The sequence below is a fragment of the Chrysemys picta genome, chromosome 15 (genome assembly GCF_011386835.1).
Source record: "Chrysemys picta bellii isolate R12L10 chromosome 15, ASM1138683v2, whole genome shotgun sequence".
Lineage (NCBI taxonomy): Eukaryota > Metazoa > Chordata > Testudines > Emydidae > Chrysemys > Chrysemys picta.
The window spans coordinates 23,568,866-23,588,017 of NC_088805.1; the positions used below are offsets into that span (position 1 = coordinate 23,568,866).

At 42.6% G+C, this 19,152-nt stretch overlaps 2 protein-coding genes across 5 annotated transcripts in view; one reads left to right on the forward strand and one right to left on the reverse strand.

Annotated features, from left to right (window-relative positions):
• Positions 1 to 3,087, reverse strand: part of GLT1D1 (glycosyltransferase 1 domain containing 1) — a 96,974-nt gene extending 93,887 nt beyond the window's left edge. Inside the window, exon 1 of the mRNA XM_005299569.5 lies at positions 2,791 to 3,087. Coding sequence (XP_005299626.1) covers positions 2,791 to 2,858 — 68 coding nt within the window. The 5' untranslated portion in view covers positions 2,859 to 3,087. The remainder of the gene's footprint in view (positions 1 to 2,790) is intronic.
• Positions 3,088 to 8,079: 4,992 nt separating this feature from the next.
• SLC15A4 (solute carrier family 15 member 4) overlaps positions 8,080 to 19,152 on the forward strand; it is a 90,687-nt gene continuing 79,614 nt past the window's right edge. For 3 of the 4 annotated variants that reach the window (XR_010592896.1, XM_042852534.2, XM_042852532.2), the window contains exon 1: positions 8,080 to 8,790. Coding sequence is in view for 3 of the 4 variants with exons in the window: in XM_042852534.2 (XP_042708468.1) it covers positions 8,191 to 8,790 (600 nt within the window). In the remaining variant the exon portion in view is untranslated. The remainder of the gene's footprint in view (positions 8,791 to 19,152) is intronic. The other variant, XM_005299580.4, reaches the window with a different exon arrangement.

Here is a 19,152-nt window from a genome sequence, read left to right on the forward strand (position 1 = left end):
TAGAACCCACTACACCTATGGGAAGCAAACACAGATATGAACACAGTTTGCCAATGCAACTGCAGGGAGGTAAGAGATCCCTACGCTGCTATCTAATATGAAGAGAAGGGGATTTTTTGACATGCACACCCTCTTCTGTAGTAGTAGTAGTACCACCACGTGGGAAGTGCAAGGAAAAAATAGAGGGGGAAAAAAACCCCAATGCTCAATGCTAAATTGATTAACATCTAATCTGCATTGTAGCATGCATGCACAGACACCCAGTATTCTAATCTATTTCTACAGGCTTTATATGTATTAACATATGGTGCCCTTGAACTGGGGAACATTTGATTACTCAGGTTATTTGTAAATTGATATGCTAAATTTCAACAAGCAATTATTAGCCTTTACATTATTTTTGTGGGTTTTATGCTCTTGTGAATGTGATTGTTTTCCTGGGGATTTACACAATTTCAAATAGGAAACTGTAACAAGGTCTCCCTCTCAAATATCTACATAGTCACAAAAACTTCATTTAAGTCTTCATAAGTCAACCCCTCAAAAGTTTCAATGTCTGTTCCCCCTTGCACAACAGGTAATAAAAGGTGAGTAGAAAATTCCAAGGGGGGGGGTAGAATAACTAATTTCTTTTCCCTTCCTAACACGCCCCCTTTTTGATCCCTCTTCAAGGGTTTAAAGAATGACAGTCTGAGCAGAGACAGGCATGAGTAGGTTGTCATGCAGATTAAGGATGAAATGTTAAGGAGGCCAAACATAATTGATGTCTTTATCACCTTTATTATGGAGCTGTTTTTATTGAAAAGAGAGCCAGATCTTCAGTTGCTTGTAAATTGGCGTAGCTGATTTCACCAGCTAAGAATCTGTCCCAAAGGTTTACAGATAAATTAGACTCTGGTATCTTTGTCACTAGGAAATTTAAGAGTTTAAATTCAGAAGATGAAAATGTTGTGTGAAGAGATAAAGCAGTTATATAAACAAACTAGTATCACAAACTTAGCATACTCAGTGATCTCAAGCCATAAAATTAACCTACATTAGCAGCTGTCCCATTTAGGAACAACTTAAGCGTTTTAATTTTTTAAACGATCCAATGCTTGCTGCAGGTCAACATATAAAAAGGTTTGAGTAAATAAACCAGTATGCGCACACACGGATGTGATTAAAGCAAGCTGTACATTTCCTTGAGCATATAAAATCTTCTACATATTTAAGCACAGTGCTGCAAAGACTTATGTGCTTAACTTTATGAACTGGGATTCTCACAGTGTCTAAAGTTAAAGCGTATGAGGCTCTGGGCCTTTTATATAAAAAGGCTATTTAAATAATAGCTACAATAATTAAAGTAACTGTTCTTACCTGCAGTGCCAATGTAAGATTAAGCTGAACAACTGACAGCTAACGCTACTAAACAGGAAAATAGATTTCTAGCTAATATTGCTTACACATTAGCCAGATCGGATTTGTTTTTGTGGGGTCCTTTACACCACTGCTATGAATAGTGTTTATAATAACTGAGATGAGACATTCTGATTCTGTTGGGCATTGATTCTCCAACTTCCTGAGCACTGGAACCTTCAGTGTAGGTTAAACACCTCTATCAGATTTACAAGCTGAGGCCAAAAAATAATCCTACATAGGAAAGATGAGGGTAGAATATTCTAGGAATTATTTTTGTTGTTTTATCTGCTCCCAATTATCTATCATTTTGATATAACTGAATGCTTTCCATCAGTAAAAAAGCAAACACTGAAAGGGATAGGTTTCAGAGTAGCAGCCGAGTTAGTCTGTAATCGCAAAAAGAACAGGAGTACTTGTGGAGTACTTAGAGACTAACAAATTTATTTGAGCATAAGCTTTCATGGGCTACAGCCCACTTCATCGGATGCATAGAATGGAACCCACAGAAAGAAGATATTTATACAGAGAACGTGAAAAGGTGGGAGTAGCCATACCAACTGTAAGAGGCCAATCAATTGAGATGAGCTATCATCAGCAGAAGAAAGAAAAAAACCTTTGAAGTGATAATCAAGATGACTCATAGAAGGTGTAACGGTATTTTAACATATTTTAAGATGAGGAAATAGATTCAATTAGCGTAATGACCCAAATATTCCCAGTCTCTGTAAATAAATGGACACAAATCTGACATCAGGCATCATAACGTTCAAAAACCAGTGGGAGAACACTTCAATCTCTCTAACCACTCAGTGATAGACCTGAAGGTGGCAATTTTGCAACAAAAAAACTTCAAAAACAGACTCCAAAGAGAGACTGCTGAACTTGAATTAATATGCAAATTAGATACAATTAACTTAGGTTTGAAAAGAGACTGGGAATGGTTGGGTCGTTACTGGGAATTTCTCAGGGCCTGAAAGAAGCCCTGCTAGGAAAATACATTATGTTGCACCCACTCTTCACCTGGCTGTCTCCATGGAAGTGGACTGGGGGGAAAGTGTTACACACAAAGGAATTCACCCACTTCTTTTGGAATGGGAGAGAGAAAGAGAGACAGGCAGCGTGCCCTCTTGCCCATGTGGATAAAAGGGAGGCCAGTCCAGGCACAAGGGAGATGACAGCTCTCCCTAGTCCCTGTGGATGAAGAAACAGGCATAGGGAACACCCCCGCACACCCCCGCGTTTTGCCTATGTAAGAAGGAAAGGCAGACGTGGGAAAATCCTCCTTAAGAATGGGAAAGGCAAATCCCAGGGCGTCCCCCATGGCCCCTGTGAACGGGGGAGGGAGCAGCGGGTCCAGGGGAGTCCCCCGGGAACAGACCCGGCACTTACTGTATCCTGCCCGCGGTGGTAGCGTTCCCCGTCTGGGCTCGGAGACAGGCCAGCAGGAGCAGCCTCATCGCGGCGCGGCGCGGCCCGTCCCACCGGGCCCGGCGGTAGCTACGGGCAGCTCCCAAGCAGGGCCAGGGCAGGGAGCCTCCTTGGGGCCGCTGCCATCGCTCCGTAGCCGGCACCCGAGGCAGCGTTACCGGCCTGCAGCTGCTGCCTGCGGTCCGGTCCCACAACGGCACCCCGGCCGCAGGAGCCCGGAATTAGAGTTCCGCCTCCCCCGGGGCGGGACAGAGAGACCCTCCCTCCTGCTCCTTACGGCGGAGGGCGGGGAAGGGACAGACACTCCCTAGCTAGTAGCCACGGACACCAGTGACAGATGCACACAGGGGCTCCAGCCCTAAATGTGGGGCCAAGCCCTGTTCTGAATGGATCGGGCCCACCCAGGAGAGAGAGAGAGAGACCTGGGGGTGGGGGGCTGACTCTTCTTTAAGCTTCCCAACACTGATCTAGCCTATCAGGCCAGTTAAATCAGAGAGAGAGAGAGAGAGAGAGACTCCCCGCCCCTGCAGATCCAGGTCTCACAAAGCCAGACTGTTTCTTCACTTGCACCACTTTTACACTGGTGACTTGAATTGAGTTACTCCTGATTGACACCACTCAAAGGCCCTGTCCACACTAGAAAGTTGTACCTCTTTAACTATGCCAGCATAGTCAAAGTGGTACAACCTGCCCTAGTTTGGACCCGGCTATATTAGTATAAAGGGTTGGGGGCTGTTATACACATCCGAATTCTATACCAGTATAGGTACACCACACTTGGAAGGCTTTGCAGGTATAGATATATGGGCATACCATATTGGCAAAGTACTCCTTATATGGATCCAGTTTATAATGGCAAAAGTGGCATAGCTTATTCCAGTCCCCCTTGCGTGAAACTGTGTTTACACTAAGGAATTTTGCTAGCACAGCTATGTTGGTCACAACTCTAACCTCATCACACCTCTGACCGACATACATATGCCAGCAAAAGTTTGCAATATAGACCTGACCTAAGTTACCTTTATACTGATATAACTGCTAGGGCCTTTACTGGTATAATTATGTTGGTTTTTAAAAAAGTCACACCCCTTACCTGATCTACCAGTAAAGTTTTTATGACCTTAGTGAGATTAGAATTAGAACCTGAGAGAGAAATATATACTTTCTTCCTCACACATGCACACAACTGACAGACACACACCCATCCTCACTGCATACACATTACTGGAGCCAAAACTTTCCCAATATTAGAAGCATTCAGATCTGGGAGTTTTATTTAAGCCTAGCACAAATCAGCATACCCACGCTTAACTGTGTATGCTCACATGCATACACTTAAACAGGGCTGCCCAATGTGAATTAGGGAGATTAAAATTGAGGCTCCCTCCAAACAAGTGAAATGTGGCAAATTGGCACCTATTAACAAAGAAATGGCTGCTTAGGAATATTTCATCAAACTGAGGGGTGATTTTAACGGCTACATGTTTTCCTTTTTTCCCCATTGTTCTGTTTTGCATGTGCAAAGAAACCAATCATTTGTCAAACAACAGCCCACATAAATACATACCTTACTGTGCTCTGGAATAATATTTCTGTTGCATGTATTTGCATTTTTTCATATAGTAATTGGATGTGAATGTGTTATCCATCAAGATGAAAACCAAATAAAAAAATTAGTAGATCCAAACTTTCCCAACATTAGGAGCATTCAGATCTGGGATTTTGGTTTGAGCCCATCACAAGTGTAAAAACTGCACCTTTCTTTCAGAAATATTTTCCACAGAATAAATTTTTGAACCTTAGGGAGGACTTAGGATTTGTCTTCACTTCACTGCAGTGGCGCCGATATCTGGTGAAGACACACTACATCGCACTCTCCAATCGACGTAATTACTCCACCTCAATGAGAGGCGAAAGCTATGTCAGCAGGAGAGTGTCTCCCACCGACATAGTGAGGAATAGACACTGCTTTGAGTTGATGTAATTTACATTGCTCAGATGGGTGGTTTTTTCACACCCCTGAACGACATAAGTTACATTGACATAAGCAGAAGTGTAAACAAGCCTTTAGAAATCCTGGCCAAAATTATTATACCTCTCAAGAACTAAGGCTTAGTAAGCCCTGTTTTGTAGAAGTTTTATCTGATTTAAATCTGAATATTCATCTTCAACAAATTTGTCATACGTGGAGGAAAAGTAAATTCCTTGTTTCCTAAAATGTAGAAATCTTCACACGGGGGAAATAGAGTCCCAGTTAGAGAGATGGAATCTTGACACTTGCCTTAGCCCCGCTGTGCCACCGACCAGGAGCTGCCCGAGGTAAACACCGCCCGGCCGGAGCTCGCACCCCTCATCCCCTCCCGCACCCCAACTCCTACCCCACCCTTGACCCCCCCTCCTGCACACAAACCCGCTCCCAGAGCTTGCACCCCCTCCCACACCCCAACCTCCAGCTCCAGCCCAGAGCCCGGTTCCCTCTCCCACACCCCAACCTCCTGCCCCAGCTCTGAGCCCCCTCCTGCACTCAAATTCCCTCCCATAGTCCGCCCCCCTCTGCCCCAGCCTGGTGAAAGTGAGTGAGAGTGGGGGAGATCGAGTGACGAGTGACGGAGGGAGGGGGGATGGAATGAGTGGGGCAGGGCCTGGGTGGTTGGGTATGTGTGATTAGACAGTTGGAAATACTACTCCTAATTCAACTGTAAGGGAGCAAGGAAGGAAAAACAATTCTCCATCCATTTATCCTGTGTTGATTAAACTTTCCTGGAAAGACCTCATAGCCTTTTCAGACTGGTCTCCCCTGCTTTGAAAAACTCGCACCTACATCCTTCATAAAATGTTGACTTTCCATGGAAAAAGCATTATTCTTATGCAACACCAATTGGCATAAGAGCTGACTGGGTGGTACATTCATCCTGGGTATATCCGCTTGCAGGAGTTTTAAATGTACTGTAGCTAAAAATGTTCTTGTTTGGAGAAAAATGAAAAATTTCTCTGGTGAAGCCACTATATTTCATAGACAGTAAATTCAGTAGATACAGCTGCTTTTGAATTTCAGTGGGACTGTCATAACTACTTATTTCTCAGTACTGAAGAGACAATAACATTGTTATAATGTGCCTCTCTAATATTAAATATGACTATTTCAGTGTTGCAAGATGTTTTTAACAGTTGGTGGATGGGCCAATATAAAACGTCAGCTCGCTGCTGCTAAGATAATTTGTGCAGGGACTAGAATGTGATGTCTGTGTATATTAAAGTGTGCCCTAATGCAAAGTAATGTTATCTACTTGATAGTCTCTGGGCAATGCTATTAGAAACCTTAGACGATGTAATCACACTAGTTGCATAGTATACAAAATTAGGTAAGTCATATAAACCTAAAGTATTGATCAGTTCCTGTTAAATTATTGGTAACTTTACAACAATATTTTACAAACATGAGATCCTTCATCCACATTTGGTTATATGAACTTTGCTGCACTTTGTCATTAAGTTTAAACATTAAAGTGAGCAAATATATTTAATGAGTCACTTCCACGGGGTCAGTATGTTATTTACAAAGGCCCTTCTTTAAAGATAAGTGCATTTTTTACTGGGACCAGCTGTTTAATTAGCAACACTTAGCTATACTCCTTTACTGACAATTATAAAATCTTGATTTGCAACAAGATGCCTGGGTGTGGTGGTATATTGTCAGTCTGCCTTTTTTATTGAAAACAGGAAGAGTGCAATATCTCTTCCATTTTGTTCAGAGCAAACATTTTACCTTAGGGCCTGATCCTACAACACATACTTCTGAGCATAGTGTTTGCCTTTGTGACTAGTCCCAATGAAGTATTAAATGCCCTTATTCATGATAAATTGCACTTACTCGCAAAATTCGGCCAATTAACTTCAACTGCTAATTAGCATAAGCGAAGATGGCAAAAGGGGAACTTTAAGGCCCTGAACTCGCAAACACTGACACGCATGGTTAATTTTACTGCCTGAGTAGTCCCACTGAAGTCAAGGCCTTAATTTCTTCAGGTGATCGGTGACACATAGTAAAACTCAAATACAGTGGGAAGAAAAAAATAAAAGGCAAGTCTAAACTATGCTTCCTAATCACTTATCTTTCACAACAGCACCAAATACTAAATATAAATATTAATAATTTTGAAGGTGTGTCAATTGATCAGTTTATAATATCAGTGTGATGCAAAAGCATTACATAAACAATGAGACAGTTTACACTGAGAATTCCATTTTTTCCAAGATAATTTTTTCCTGTCATTCCTGTTTTCTTTTTTCTGACTATGAACTGCAGCAAGAGCAAAAATCACATTTTCATAGTAATATTTTATTGTTGTTATTATACAAGCAATTTTTAAAATTCAATGTTGAAATCAGAAAAGGAGAAGATTAACTGGTCCATCTATTTCAAACTATGAAGACAGGATCTGTTTCAGGCTATGACCATTTAAAGAAGTGAAAATGAAAAAAATTATCGGTGAGGTTATTCAATGTAAGAGGAACATACTTTAAAATGTAGTCCAGAATTAGTCTCTATGTATCATGAGGATGGCAGCAGCATAAGAACCTAAAAAGAATAGAAACTATTTGGGTTTTCCTGGAAATGAGTGAGAGGCAGCAGGGTATTTCACTGTTTATGGCCAAAGTGTGCATAAAATCATGATCCTTTTTTGTTATACCATTCCCTCTCGATCCCCTTGTCCCATTCTTTGTTGTTATCCCTTTTTTGTTGAGTGTTGAATTACCATATAAGGTCCTGAATCTATCATTTCATCTTTTAATAAAGTGTTGTGCACACCTGTTGGACTGTATAAATACAATAAAATTAGAGTGTGTAATACATAATAACATCTAGTCCATAGAATAATATGCCAAAACACAATCACAAGACAGAGGTTACTGGTCCTCTAAAGACAATGCAGGCCCAAGAGCATCAGGCCCATTTCAGGAACTCAGGTGGGTGGAAAGTAACTATTGTGTGGCCCCATCATTGTAGCACCTGGAGTCTGAATTTACCCCACAGAGAAGCCACCCAGGGCTCACATTCCCCCTGCAATAACTCCCACCAGTGAGCCAGGCGCTCAGCCACGCCCCACGCAGCCACGTCACTCCGCCCCCTGGGCGGGACCTGGCTAGGGGCAGCCCCCGCGCAACACCTGCGCGCGGAACCCGGAAGCGCCATTGAGGAAGTGACAGCCGACGCAGCCAATCAGTGCGTATAGCAGGGGCCAGGCGGGCGGGGCTGGAGCCCTAGGCTAGAGAGCCGAGGAGGGTGGGCAGGAGAAGTTTCTTTGCCGGGGGAGCGTTGGCTGAGGGGGCTCGGCGTTGGCGCCTCTCACAGGCAGCCCCATGGAGGGGACCCGCGGGGCCGATCCCGGGGAGCGGAGCCCCCTGCTGGGGGGCGGCAGCGGCAGGTGGCGGGGCCGGGGTCCGCCCGGCGGCCCTAGCTCCTTCCAGGGCCGGCGCCTGGCCTGCGCCGCCGTGCTGCTGGCCGAGCTGCTGGAGCGGGTGGCCTTCTACGGCATCACCTCCAACCTGGTGCTTTTCCTCAACGGGCCCCCCTACAGCTGGGAGGGCGCCCAGGCCAGCCAGGCCCTGCTGATCTTCATGGGCATCACCTACCTGGTCTCGCCCTTCGGCGGCTGGCTGGCCGACGCCCTGCTGGGCAAATTCGGCACCATCCTGCTCAGCCTGGCGCTCTACCTGCTGGGCATGCTGGCCTTCCCGGCCCTGGCTGCCCCGGGCCCCCGGCAGGCCCTCTGCGGGAAGATCTCTCTGGCCAGCATCGAGAACTGCTCCTCCCCCGTGGCTGCCAACGCCACCCTCGCCCCCTGCTCCCAGGAGGGAGCCACCCGCTACTGCTCCGTCGCCGTCTTCGCCGGCTTGGCCCTGGTGGGCTTGAGCGTGGGCTCCGTCAAAGCCAACATCACGCCCTTTGGGGCCGACCAGGTGAAGTATCGCCCGGCCGCCGCCGCCTCGCCCGGGTGTCGGATACAGGGGTGTGGGAGGTGACTGGCCCTTTGGGCCTGGGGGAATGGGCAACCCGCCTATAGAGTCAGACACTTCAAGGCTAGGAGAGGGACCAGTTGATCATCTAGTCCAGTGGCTCAAACTTTTTTTTACTGGTGACCCCTTTCACATACCAAGTCTCTGAGTGTGACCCCACCCTTATAAATTAGAAACACCTTTTTATATATTTAACACCATTATAAATGCTGGAGGCAAAGCGGGGTATGGGGTGGAGGTTGACAGCTCGTGACCTCCCATGTTATAACCTTGTGACCCCCTGAGGGGTCCCGACCCCCAGTTTGAGAACCCCTGATCTAGTCTGTCCCTCTGTCGAACACTGCACACAGAACTTCACTTTTTAACTTGTAGCAACTATGTTAATCCAATGTAGGGTCTTTATGGCCCTTGTGGCTGTGGTGGCTAATTTTGCCAATGCAGCTGTTTTCTTGACTATCCAGATCAGGTTTTCCATATCTCCAAGCAGCATTACTCTTGTATAAATGTGGTAAGGGACCCAGTGTTGTGGGGTCCATCTGTGCCAGCATTATTCCCCTCATGGTCCAGAAGTACCTGACATAAGGGAATTGTATTTGTTTTATGGGTGTTTCACTTGAATTGTGTGGATCCCCTCAGGATTAGCTCTGTATAATCCCCATGATGGTTGCTTGTTTAACATTGTGTCAAACTGGAACCTGGCAGGTGAAAGAGCTGCTGTAAACACAGTAAATTCATTAACAGCAGTGTCTTTCATGCAGATGTACGTCCTGTCAACACAGTAACTCTCTTCATGAAATATTTGACAGACAGTACAGCATAATCTAACTTTGCATAGCATATTGCATACTGTTTGTATAGCCCTCTTCGGCTGGGGCTAATATTAATACAAAGCACTACTATTGCACACTCCAGTTAGAGATGTAAAATTATTTTACAAAGAATAGCAATATTATTCACACTTCATGGATTCAGAGTAACAGCCGTGTTAGTCTGTATCCGCATAAAGAACAGGAGTACTTGTGGCACCTTAGAGACTAACAAATTTATTAGAGCATAAGCTTTCGTGGACTACAGCCCACTTCTTCGGATGCATCCAAGTGGGCTGTAGTCCATGAAAGCTTATGCATCCGAAGAAGTGGGCTGTAGTCCACGAAAGCTTATGCTCTAATAAATTTGTTAGTCTCTAAGGTGCCACAAGTACTTCATGGATTGTGAATCTCAGGTGTAAAGAGAATGTGACTTGACTCAGTAAACAGTTTTAGTTAGTGGCATAGCAGAGAGTAGAACTGATTTCTTAACTCCTTGTCCTGTGTTCCTTCACTGGACAATGGAGTTCTGGTCTCTGTGGCTATTACAGAATTTTTCATAAGAAGAGGGGATTATCACATCTGTGCCAAAAGTCCCTCCCTTCTCCCCATCTGGAATGTTGTGCAGTTTATTGTATGTAGCTTGGCTCTGCCCTTCATTGGCATATAACTTGGGAAGCTCTTTGGGACTTTTCTGGGTGAAAGGTGTTATGTAAATACTAAAAGTGTTGCATAAACATTGTCATAGCCCAGAATTGAACATCCCCAGTGTATGGGTTGTGTCAAAGCAAGTAGAACTCCCTTGGGAGCCCATCAAGTTAAGTAGCTTCAATATGACTTTTTCTTGTACTGCATTTTTCAAACTGTCTGTCCCCAAAACACTTTCTGAAGGTAAATATAACAGATGAATAATGGCAGACGCAGAGTAAAAAAAAAAAAAAGAAGCTATCATCACTAAAAGTGTAGCTGCTTTTTTTTTTTTTTTTTTTTTAAAGGCTTTTCCCACTGGTGTTCAATCAAAGACATCTATGTCTTGCAGGTTTTTCGCAGTGATTTATTAGTACTGTAGGCTGAAGCAAAGGTAATCTTCTCTTCTGCTGCTTAATAATCAGTAACCTTCCAGTAAAGGTGTGGATTTTTCCCATTCTCTGTTTTTCTAGCTTATCATTTGTTACGTATATTACAACATACTATTTACCTTGTTCTGTAGTTTTGAGCTCTTTAGGTGGTTCTCCCTACCTAGGAATTTCCCAAAAAGCAGGGTAGATGGATATGTATTGTTTGGAATAAAATCTGTTTTTGATGTGATGCTAGAATCAACTTTGGAGACAACTGTGCACTATAAAGGTTTTGTTGTCAAGGTCTGCTGACAAGTTTAATTTTTTAAAGAGAGAAAAGAGTAACTTGATGAAATATTTAGACCTGTATTGTATGCTTTAATTCTCATAAGTTGATTTCCAAATGTTGTTTGCAAATACATTTTATTATAGGCCTTAAATTACTGTAAGTATTTCAGTATTAGCTTGGTAGCTGGAGGATCCAAATTAGTTTTTGGGGGGTGTAAAGAATGGCAGACCTTCAAAATAGAGTAGGACTCATACAAAATATGATACTAAACAGTTTAAAAATCCTTTAAAGACACACAAATGCATTCTCCAAAGTTAGGAGAAAGGAGCGTAATTATCAGTGTTTTTCTGTTAAGTACACATTTAGAGGTATTTACAGATATTTTACAAGTGGCTGTTTAGTACAGAACAGTTTTTGCCAGTCAGTTTTGCACCCACAATTGCTGTAAATTTAACTATTGAATTTTGCTTATTCATAGATTCTATGGTTGGATGAAAAAAGAACAGGAGTACTTGTGGCACCTTAGAGACTAACAAATTTATTAGAGCATAAGCTTTCGTAGACTACAGCCCACTTCTTCGGATGCATATAGAGTGGAATAAATATTGAGGACACACACACACACTGAACAGGTGGGAGTGGTTTTACCAACTCTGAGAGGCCAATTAAGTAAGAGAAAAAAAAAAACTTTTGAAGTGAAACTATCACTTCAAGTTTTTTTTTCCCTCTTACTTAATTGGCCTCTCAGAGTTGGTAAGACAACTCCCACCTGTTCATGCTCTCTGTATGTGTGTGTATATATATCTCCTCAATATTTATTCCACTCTATATGCATCCGAAGAAGTGGGCTGTAGTCCACGAAGCTTATGCTCTAATAAATTTGTTAGTCTCTAAGGTGCCACAAGTACTCCTGTTCTTTTTGCGGATACAGACTAACACGGCTGCTACTCTGAAGGTTGGATGAGACCATTGTGATTATCTAGTCTGACTTCCTGTATAACACAGGCCATAAACTTCCCTAAAACAATTAATAGAGCATATCTTTTAGAAAAATGTCCAATCTTGATTTAAAAATTGTGTGTCATGGAGAATCCACCATGACCCTTGGTAAATTGTTCCAATGGTTAATAGCTCTCACTATTAATAATTTATGCCTTATTCCCAGTCTTATTCCCAAATTCCAGCCATTGGAATGTGTTATAACTTTCTTGCTAGAGTGAAGAGCTCATTATTATTATATATTTGTTCCTTGTGTAAATACTTAATAGTACTTTGCAAGACTTGTTTTTGTAAATGGTTTGGCATGATGCAATATATTGTCCTAAGACTGAGACTGGTGGGTCTCAGAATAGTGTTTATAAACATGTGATTTAACATGACACTTTCCAGTTCCCCTTTTGAGTGTGCGTACATTGCAGTTACTTCCTGTTTTGCTGGGCAAGGGTTGATGATTTAGGCCCTTTCTGCATTTGGGAAACTTTTTCTAAAGCTTTTTCACTGTTGCTAAAGCTAGTTCAGCTCCATCAGTATAAACAGCATTGGCAGTGATGGACATGTATTGTCATCTACCACCATTGTTTTAATCACCAGGACAATCAGACTTCCTTGGAAAAGATCTGCTTAAACGGGTGCTTAGAAGGGCTGGTTCATCTGTACTGAGAAATTTGACAGGCATATATAGTGGTTAAATCTGATGGCAGCTAATGGCCTAGCAGAAGTCTTGCAGTTTGGTAACACTGATGCAGCTAAAGCTAGTGTAAACATATCTTTAAGTGAATAATTTAAGGCATGGAGTTCAAATCCGTGATGCCCTAAAATTGACAGAGGGTTTAAAAAAAAAAAAAAAAAAAAATCTGCACAGGCAAGTTAAATACAGATGTGATCATAAACGGGACAAAGCCTAACAGCAAACTTTCCAAATTTCACTGTACAGGTATGAAATTATGGAGCTGAACTGATATTGGATAAACTTGTTTTCTGAGATCTCATCAGTATATTCTCAAACAGTAGTGTGTCTCCAGTAATGAATGGAAAGGTGTAAGAAGAACAGCTTCATAATCTTGTAGGGGTGAATTCGACTACTGAACCGTCCTCCATCACTCATTCCTTCTGTAGGCTGGGGACAAAGAGGAATATTTTAAGTGTTTAGTCCTTGCTGTCCTGTATGGCCACTCATCTGTCTTGCTGTGCTGAGAGCTTTTTTTTTTTTTTTTTTTTTTTTTTTTTTTTTTTGCCAACCTGCAGCACCTGTCTATCAGTGCTAGGAAATATTCTGTGTGCCAAATAGCCTCTGTACAGCCCTTTACTCAGCTAGTAAGTGAACACTGACAGTGTTAATATTTTGGAAACAAACACATTTTTCAGTCTGTTTTTGTAAGTGACTACAGGAGGAAGCTGAGCTGGGTATCATGACTCGGGAATGAGTAACTAGAAGGACTGAGATACATTGGAACTTAGAAATGTCAGGGACCCAGGAATCATTAGCAGTTGATGTCGGGATCAGATTTCATTATATTCTTGTGCTAGTTGGTACCAAATACAAATTCTGTTTGTGCAGAATTCAGTTCCTGCATAATCATCTGATCTACAGTTTTGTATGTGAACATAAAGTGTCACAGTGTCTGATTAAGAAGCATGCAGTTTCATAACCATTAAGATAAATGTTATTTTGGGAGAGAGCTCACTGATTGATTTATTTCACAGTGTACCTGTAGAAGGCACAAGATGAGGTATTTTGCCTGGGATTACTTCAAGACTCCTAACCACAGAGAACTGGGGCATTACTTTATTTAACAAAGCAAAACAACTAGATGCTGGAGAAAGCAATAAAGTCTGCATGAGAAGTGCTGATTCTACTCTTCCAACTGTTTCCTATGGATCTGCAGGCATGCTACTTTGGTCTAGTCTGTTGTCTCACTGGATCTCAAGATGCCAGGGTCTGGCCTGGTCAATATTTTGATGATGGATCTCTAAAGAAAACACTGGTGCAGCAAGATCTAATTCAGCAAGTGGCCATCTGCCCTCTAATTTATTGTTGAGCCAATATCTAAGCATAGTTTTAAGGGCAGCTGTTCTGCTATAGTTACTGTCTGACAGATGAGACTTAAAACAGCAGACCTCATCTAATGTGGAAATTAAAGATCTGATGATTCTTCTCTTCCAGTCTGTCTACTTTGCCTACCTAAAATTTTGTCATAGTTGCAATGGGCTAAGGCATTAGCTTCCTACCCTGAACTGTTTTATAGTGTTGCAGCACACTGTTAAACAGCTAGGATGTTCATCCTCAGCAGTGGCTGCATTTAATTGATTTAAGTGATTCCTATGTGTAGATTGGTGGAAATATAGTTGATGAAGCACTTTAGGATTTTTGAGGATGAAAGATGTAAATGCACATTTCTGACAATAATCAAATCTAAGTAAAATATTGTATGTTTGAAAACATGGTCTGGGAGGCCTTTCCTGTTGTTTCAATGAGTGCTTCTCTCTTTTATATTGACCCCTTATTTAATACTTGACTCTGTGGTGCTTTACAGCTCTGTATAAATTATGCCTACTATCTTATGAAAGAGGTACTATCCCCATTTTATAACCGGGGAGGTGGGTTAAGTGATTTTTCCCAGGAACCCACAACTCTGGAGAACTGGGGCTGGAAAGCAGGCAATGGGAGTTCTTGGCTCCCAGGCAATGTTCAGACCTTTAGTGCACACCCTTCCAGTTCAGCAAAATAGGTGAAAACCTGTCCAGCAGCAGCTCATCCTCTGGAAAACTGGGGCTGTTCATGAACTCACTTTCAGAAGAGGCAATAGTGTGTACAGAGTGTTCTAAGTGTTTGCATTAGCTATTTGCTTCCGTTCAGCAGAGTCAGTGTTACCTTGGAAGCCAATATATTTGAAGTTATTGGTCTGTATTAGGAAGCTGAGGGATTGAGCCATTGAGTTTCTCTGGTATTAGCTGTATTAGTAAGGATGTTTTAGCCAAAATCTGTAGAAACTAGAAAGATGACCTTACCTTATCTCCAAGAGGCCAGGTGAGCATTGGACAGCCAGCTGTCCAAGTGTCGGCCACATTTAGAACAGGGCATCAAGCAGTGGCTCGTTTGCCTGTTTGTTCTGGAAGAAGGGAGTCTCTAATAGCAGAAGTGGTGTAAAGTCTTTGTGCAGAAAAGCTGTTCAGTAGATTTGAAGGGGAGGGAGTCTCTCACTAAAACATCTAGAGATTGGCAAGAAGTTTGGAGTTTGCCAAATCAGCAGAGTTGACATGTAGGTAATTTTTATAGAAATAAATTTAGGTAAGGACCTGTAAGTATTAGAAATTTAGTTTTCCTGCACGTGTTGCTTCCCCTTCTGTAAAATGTCTGGATGATTTTAACTTTATTCTCTTGGAAATAAACAGTTTCCCTATGGCCTTTTTTGAGGTGGAGCTGGCCATGATAGATTAATTTGTTTTACTGAAATATTCAAGCGAACTAAGTAGTTGTCACACTCCACCTTGTGGCTTTTGAATTCCTTGGACTTGGCACAGATGAAAGAAGGTGGTACGCTGAAGTAGCAACACTTTATTGTGAATGCTCACAACTAAAAACATCTTGCATTTTTATACTGAATCTGTTATTGCTGATCAGTTACTTTTATTGGACAGTTTTATTGGTACATGGTTATTTTGCTGTAATAGAATCATAGAAGTCTAGGGCTGGAAGGGACTTCAATAGGTCATCTAATCCAGTCCCCTGCACTCCAGGCAAGACTATGTAATAACTAGACCAGTGGTTTTCAGACTGGGGTATGTGTACTCCTATGGGGTTGTGAGCTCCCGTTAGGGGGTACACGAGAAAAATCCTGTAATGGCGTCAATGCATTTTATTTAGTGCAGAGGTTTTCAAATGGTGGGGTGTGCCTCCCCGGGGGGGAGGAAGGGGGGCTGGAGGAACATTCAGGGAGGCAAGCAGCAACACCAGGCGGCTCAGGACAGCCCCGCGTGGTGGAGCTCGCGACTTCCATCCCCGACTCACCTCAGTGGGCCGCTCAGCCTGTCTAGGTTGGGGGGTGGTGGGGACATAACCAAAATTTTTGAACTGAGCCCCCTTTGAGTTACAATTTTTGGGTGGCCTGCTGAGGTGAGTCCGGGGGTGGAGAGGGTGTTCCCTCCCTGAGCCCCGCTGCGCAGGGCTGGCCTGAGACACTTGTGTTGCTGCGCCCCCCCCCCCCCGAATGTTCCTCCATGCCCCACTAGAGGGACATGCCACAGTTTGAAAACCTCTAGAAACTGTTGCTAACTGGAAGGGAGAAATTGGGGGTGGGAGGGGAGTACATGACCCAGCGCTAGACCATTCCTGACAGGTGTTTGTCTAACCTATTCTTAAAAACCTCCCATGATGAGATTCCACAGCCTCCCTAAGCAGTTGTTCCAGTGCTTAACAACCCTGACAGTTATGAAGTTTTTCCTAATGGCCAACCTAAACCACCCTTGCTGCAATTTAGGCCCATTGCTTCTTGTCCTGTCCTCAGAGGTTAAGGAGAAAAAATTTTCCTTCTCCTTGTAACAACCTTTTATCTACTTGAAAGCTGTTACCGAGTCTCCCCTCCACCTCCTTCCCCCAGTCTTCTCTTCTCCAGACTAAACAAATCCATTTTTTTCCAATCTTTCCTCATAGGTCATGTTTTCTAGACATTTAATCATTGTCGTTCTCTGGACTTTCTCAAATTTGTCCACATCTTTCCTAAAATGTGATGCCCAGAACTGGACACAATACTCCTTCTACTCTGTGCTGATAAGGCCGCAGCTGGAGAACTACTTCTTGAGTCTTGCTTACAACACTTCTGTTAATCCACTCTAGAATGATGCTTGCCTTTTTTGCAATCGTGTTACAGAATTAACTCTCATTTATCTTGTGATCCACTATAACCCCCAGTTCCCTTTCCGCGGTACTCCTTCCTAGGCAGTCATTTCCCATTTTGTATGTGTGCAACTGATTGCTCCTTCCTAAGTGGAGTACTTTGCGTTTGTTCTTATTGAATTTCATCCTATTTACTTCAGACCACTTCTCCAGTTTGTCCAGATCATTTTGAATTTTATTCCTATCCTCCAAAGCACTTGCAGCCCCTCCCAGCTTAGCATCTTCTGCAAACTTTGTACGGGTACTCTCCCTGCCATTATCTAAATCGTTTATCAAGGTACTAAACAGAATCAGACCCAGGACCAATTCCTGTGGGGCCCCACTCAATATGCCCTTCCAACTTGACTGTGAGCCACTGATAACTACTCTCTGGGAATGGTTTTCCAACCATTTATGCGCTCGCCTTACAATAGCTTCATCTCTAGGCTACATTTCCCTGTTTTTTTGAGAAGATCATGTGAGACACTATCAAAAGCCTTACTAAAGTCAAGATATACCGCTTCTGTTTCCCACCCATCCACAAGTCTAATTATAGGTATGAAACCTTTTAATAATACCAATTTCTACTTTCCGTGTGCCTGTTTAATGTTCTTGGAAGCATAGGGAAATGGCCATGCCTGTGCCTCTTGCATGCCTAGCACTGTCCTGCTGCAGCAGTCACTAGGTCTTAAGAATTTAATCAAACTGTTGGTGCTGGTATGCCTGAGCACAGATGAAATTGAGCAGAGTGAGCTAAGGAATTTTTCTGCTTGGGTGAATGAAAATAATGGGAGTGTCGGGGGGGGGGGGGGGGGAAGGATTCCTGCAGTGTTGTGCCAAATATTTACTCCTTAATAAAAATCCTTGTGCAATTCTCTAGTACTTGATCTCTTAGTAAAATTTAGTGGCTAGAATGATAGCAGCAGAAGGGGTAGATCTGCCTGAAATAAGTAAAAATATTTTAGTCTATTAATTCATAAGTGTTTTTAGAAACTGTAGAGACTAGACTAGTATTTTTCCTGCAGTCACTCAGCTGAAGTCATAGCCAGCAGGGTGAATTATAGGGTGGAGAACTCTGCGTATATGGTATATCTAATCTCTTGAGGAACCAGTGCTATATTTGAAAGGAAATGTATTGATTGCCTTTTAACTGTGCTGTACTTTCTATAGCTGACAAGAAATTATCTTCTGCCCCTTTGCTATTTATCCAACAGGTAGTTTTAATATGGTTTTAGCAGGCAAACCTGCTTTGTCAAGGAAGTGGTTAGTAGAGCCACTTCATCAATAAAAATGGATCTCCCTCCATGATGAGTCTGGCTTATTCAGCACACACTTCCTTTTTCCAGTCTCAAACTCTGCTTTCATTTCCCCCTTTTCTCTTTTGACAAGGTGACAGAGTTAGCTCTTTGCATGGAGTGGCATGTCATAATAGTAGGGGTATTGGAACTGACAGTGCAGAGTTAGAGCTGAGATTGCAAAGGGAAAAGGGAAGTCTGCCAGCAACGTATCTATTCTTATGCAAGTTGGAAGTTGTGTTTAATATAAATGGTGTATCATTCACTAGCACTTCACTGGGATGTATGCCACTTCGATTTAAAAAGAAAGTTGATGTGAAGCAATATTGAAAGTTTAACTGATGCCGATAAAGTGATCAGGAACAGGTGGTAACTGTCCTGAAGCCTGAAAAAGAGAAGTGGCTGGCTTGAGGCGTTAGCCTTTAGCTTAACAATGCTAGTAGTTATGTATAGCAGAAACAGGTGCTTAATACTTCTTTGTTTATACTATTTGCATATTGTCTGTTCATTACCATAAGAAATACAGATTCCTAGAGGGGAATAATATGCATGTGTTTAATGGGAACAGGACTCAGGAACCTCAACAGCAATCAAAGTTCAGTCTTATTCTTTCTCTGGTCTCTTACAAACCAAAGTACCTTGGAAGGGGCAAGGTACCCCTGCCCTCTACTTTCCACATTGTAGGTCATGGGCCAACAGATCATTTCACTGTAGCATCCTTGGTTTCCTTCTCTTTTTTTCAAACCCTTGTCTGAACAACAAAGATGGATTATGGGTCTCCCTTTTCATCGTAGACTTAGCATTTGATCAATGAGTGGAAATCATGGTCTTATCTATAAAGCTTATTTGCCTGTATAACCTCTTGCCAGTTTATATAAGTAAAGCTTGATGACAGGGCATCCTCTCCATGGCCTACTGTCGTGAAGCTCAGTACACGCTTAACTTTCTTGTATGGAGACACCTTCTCTTCGAGATAGTTATACGT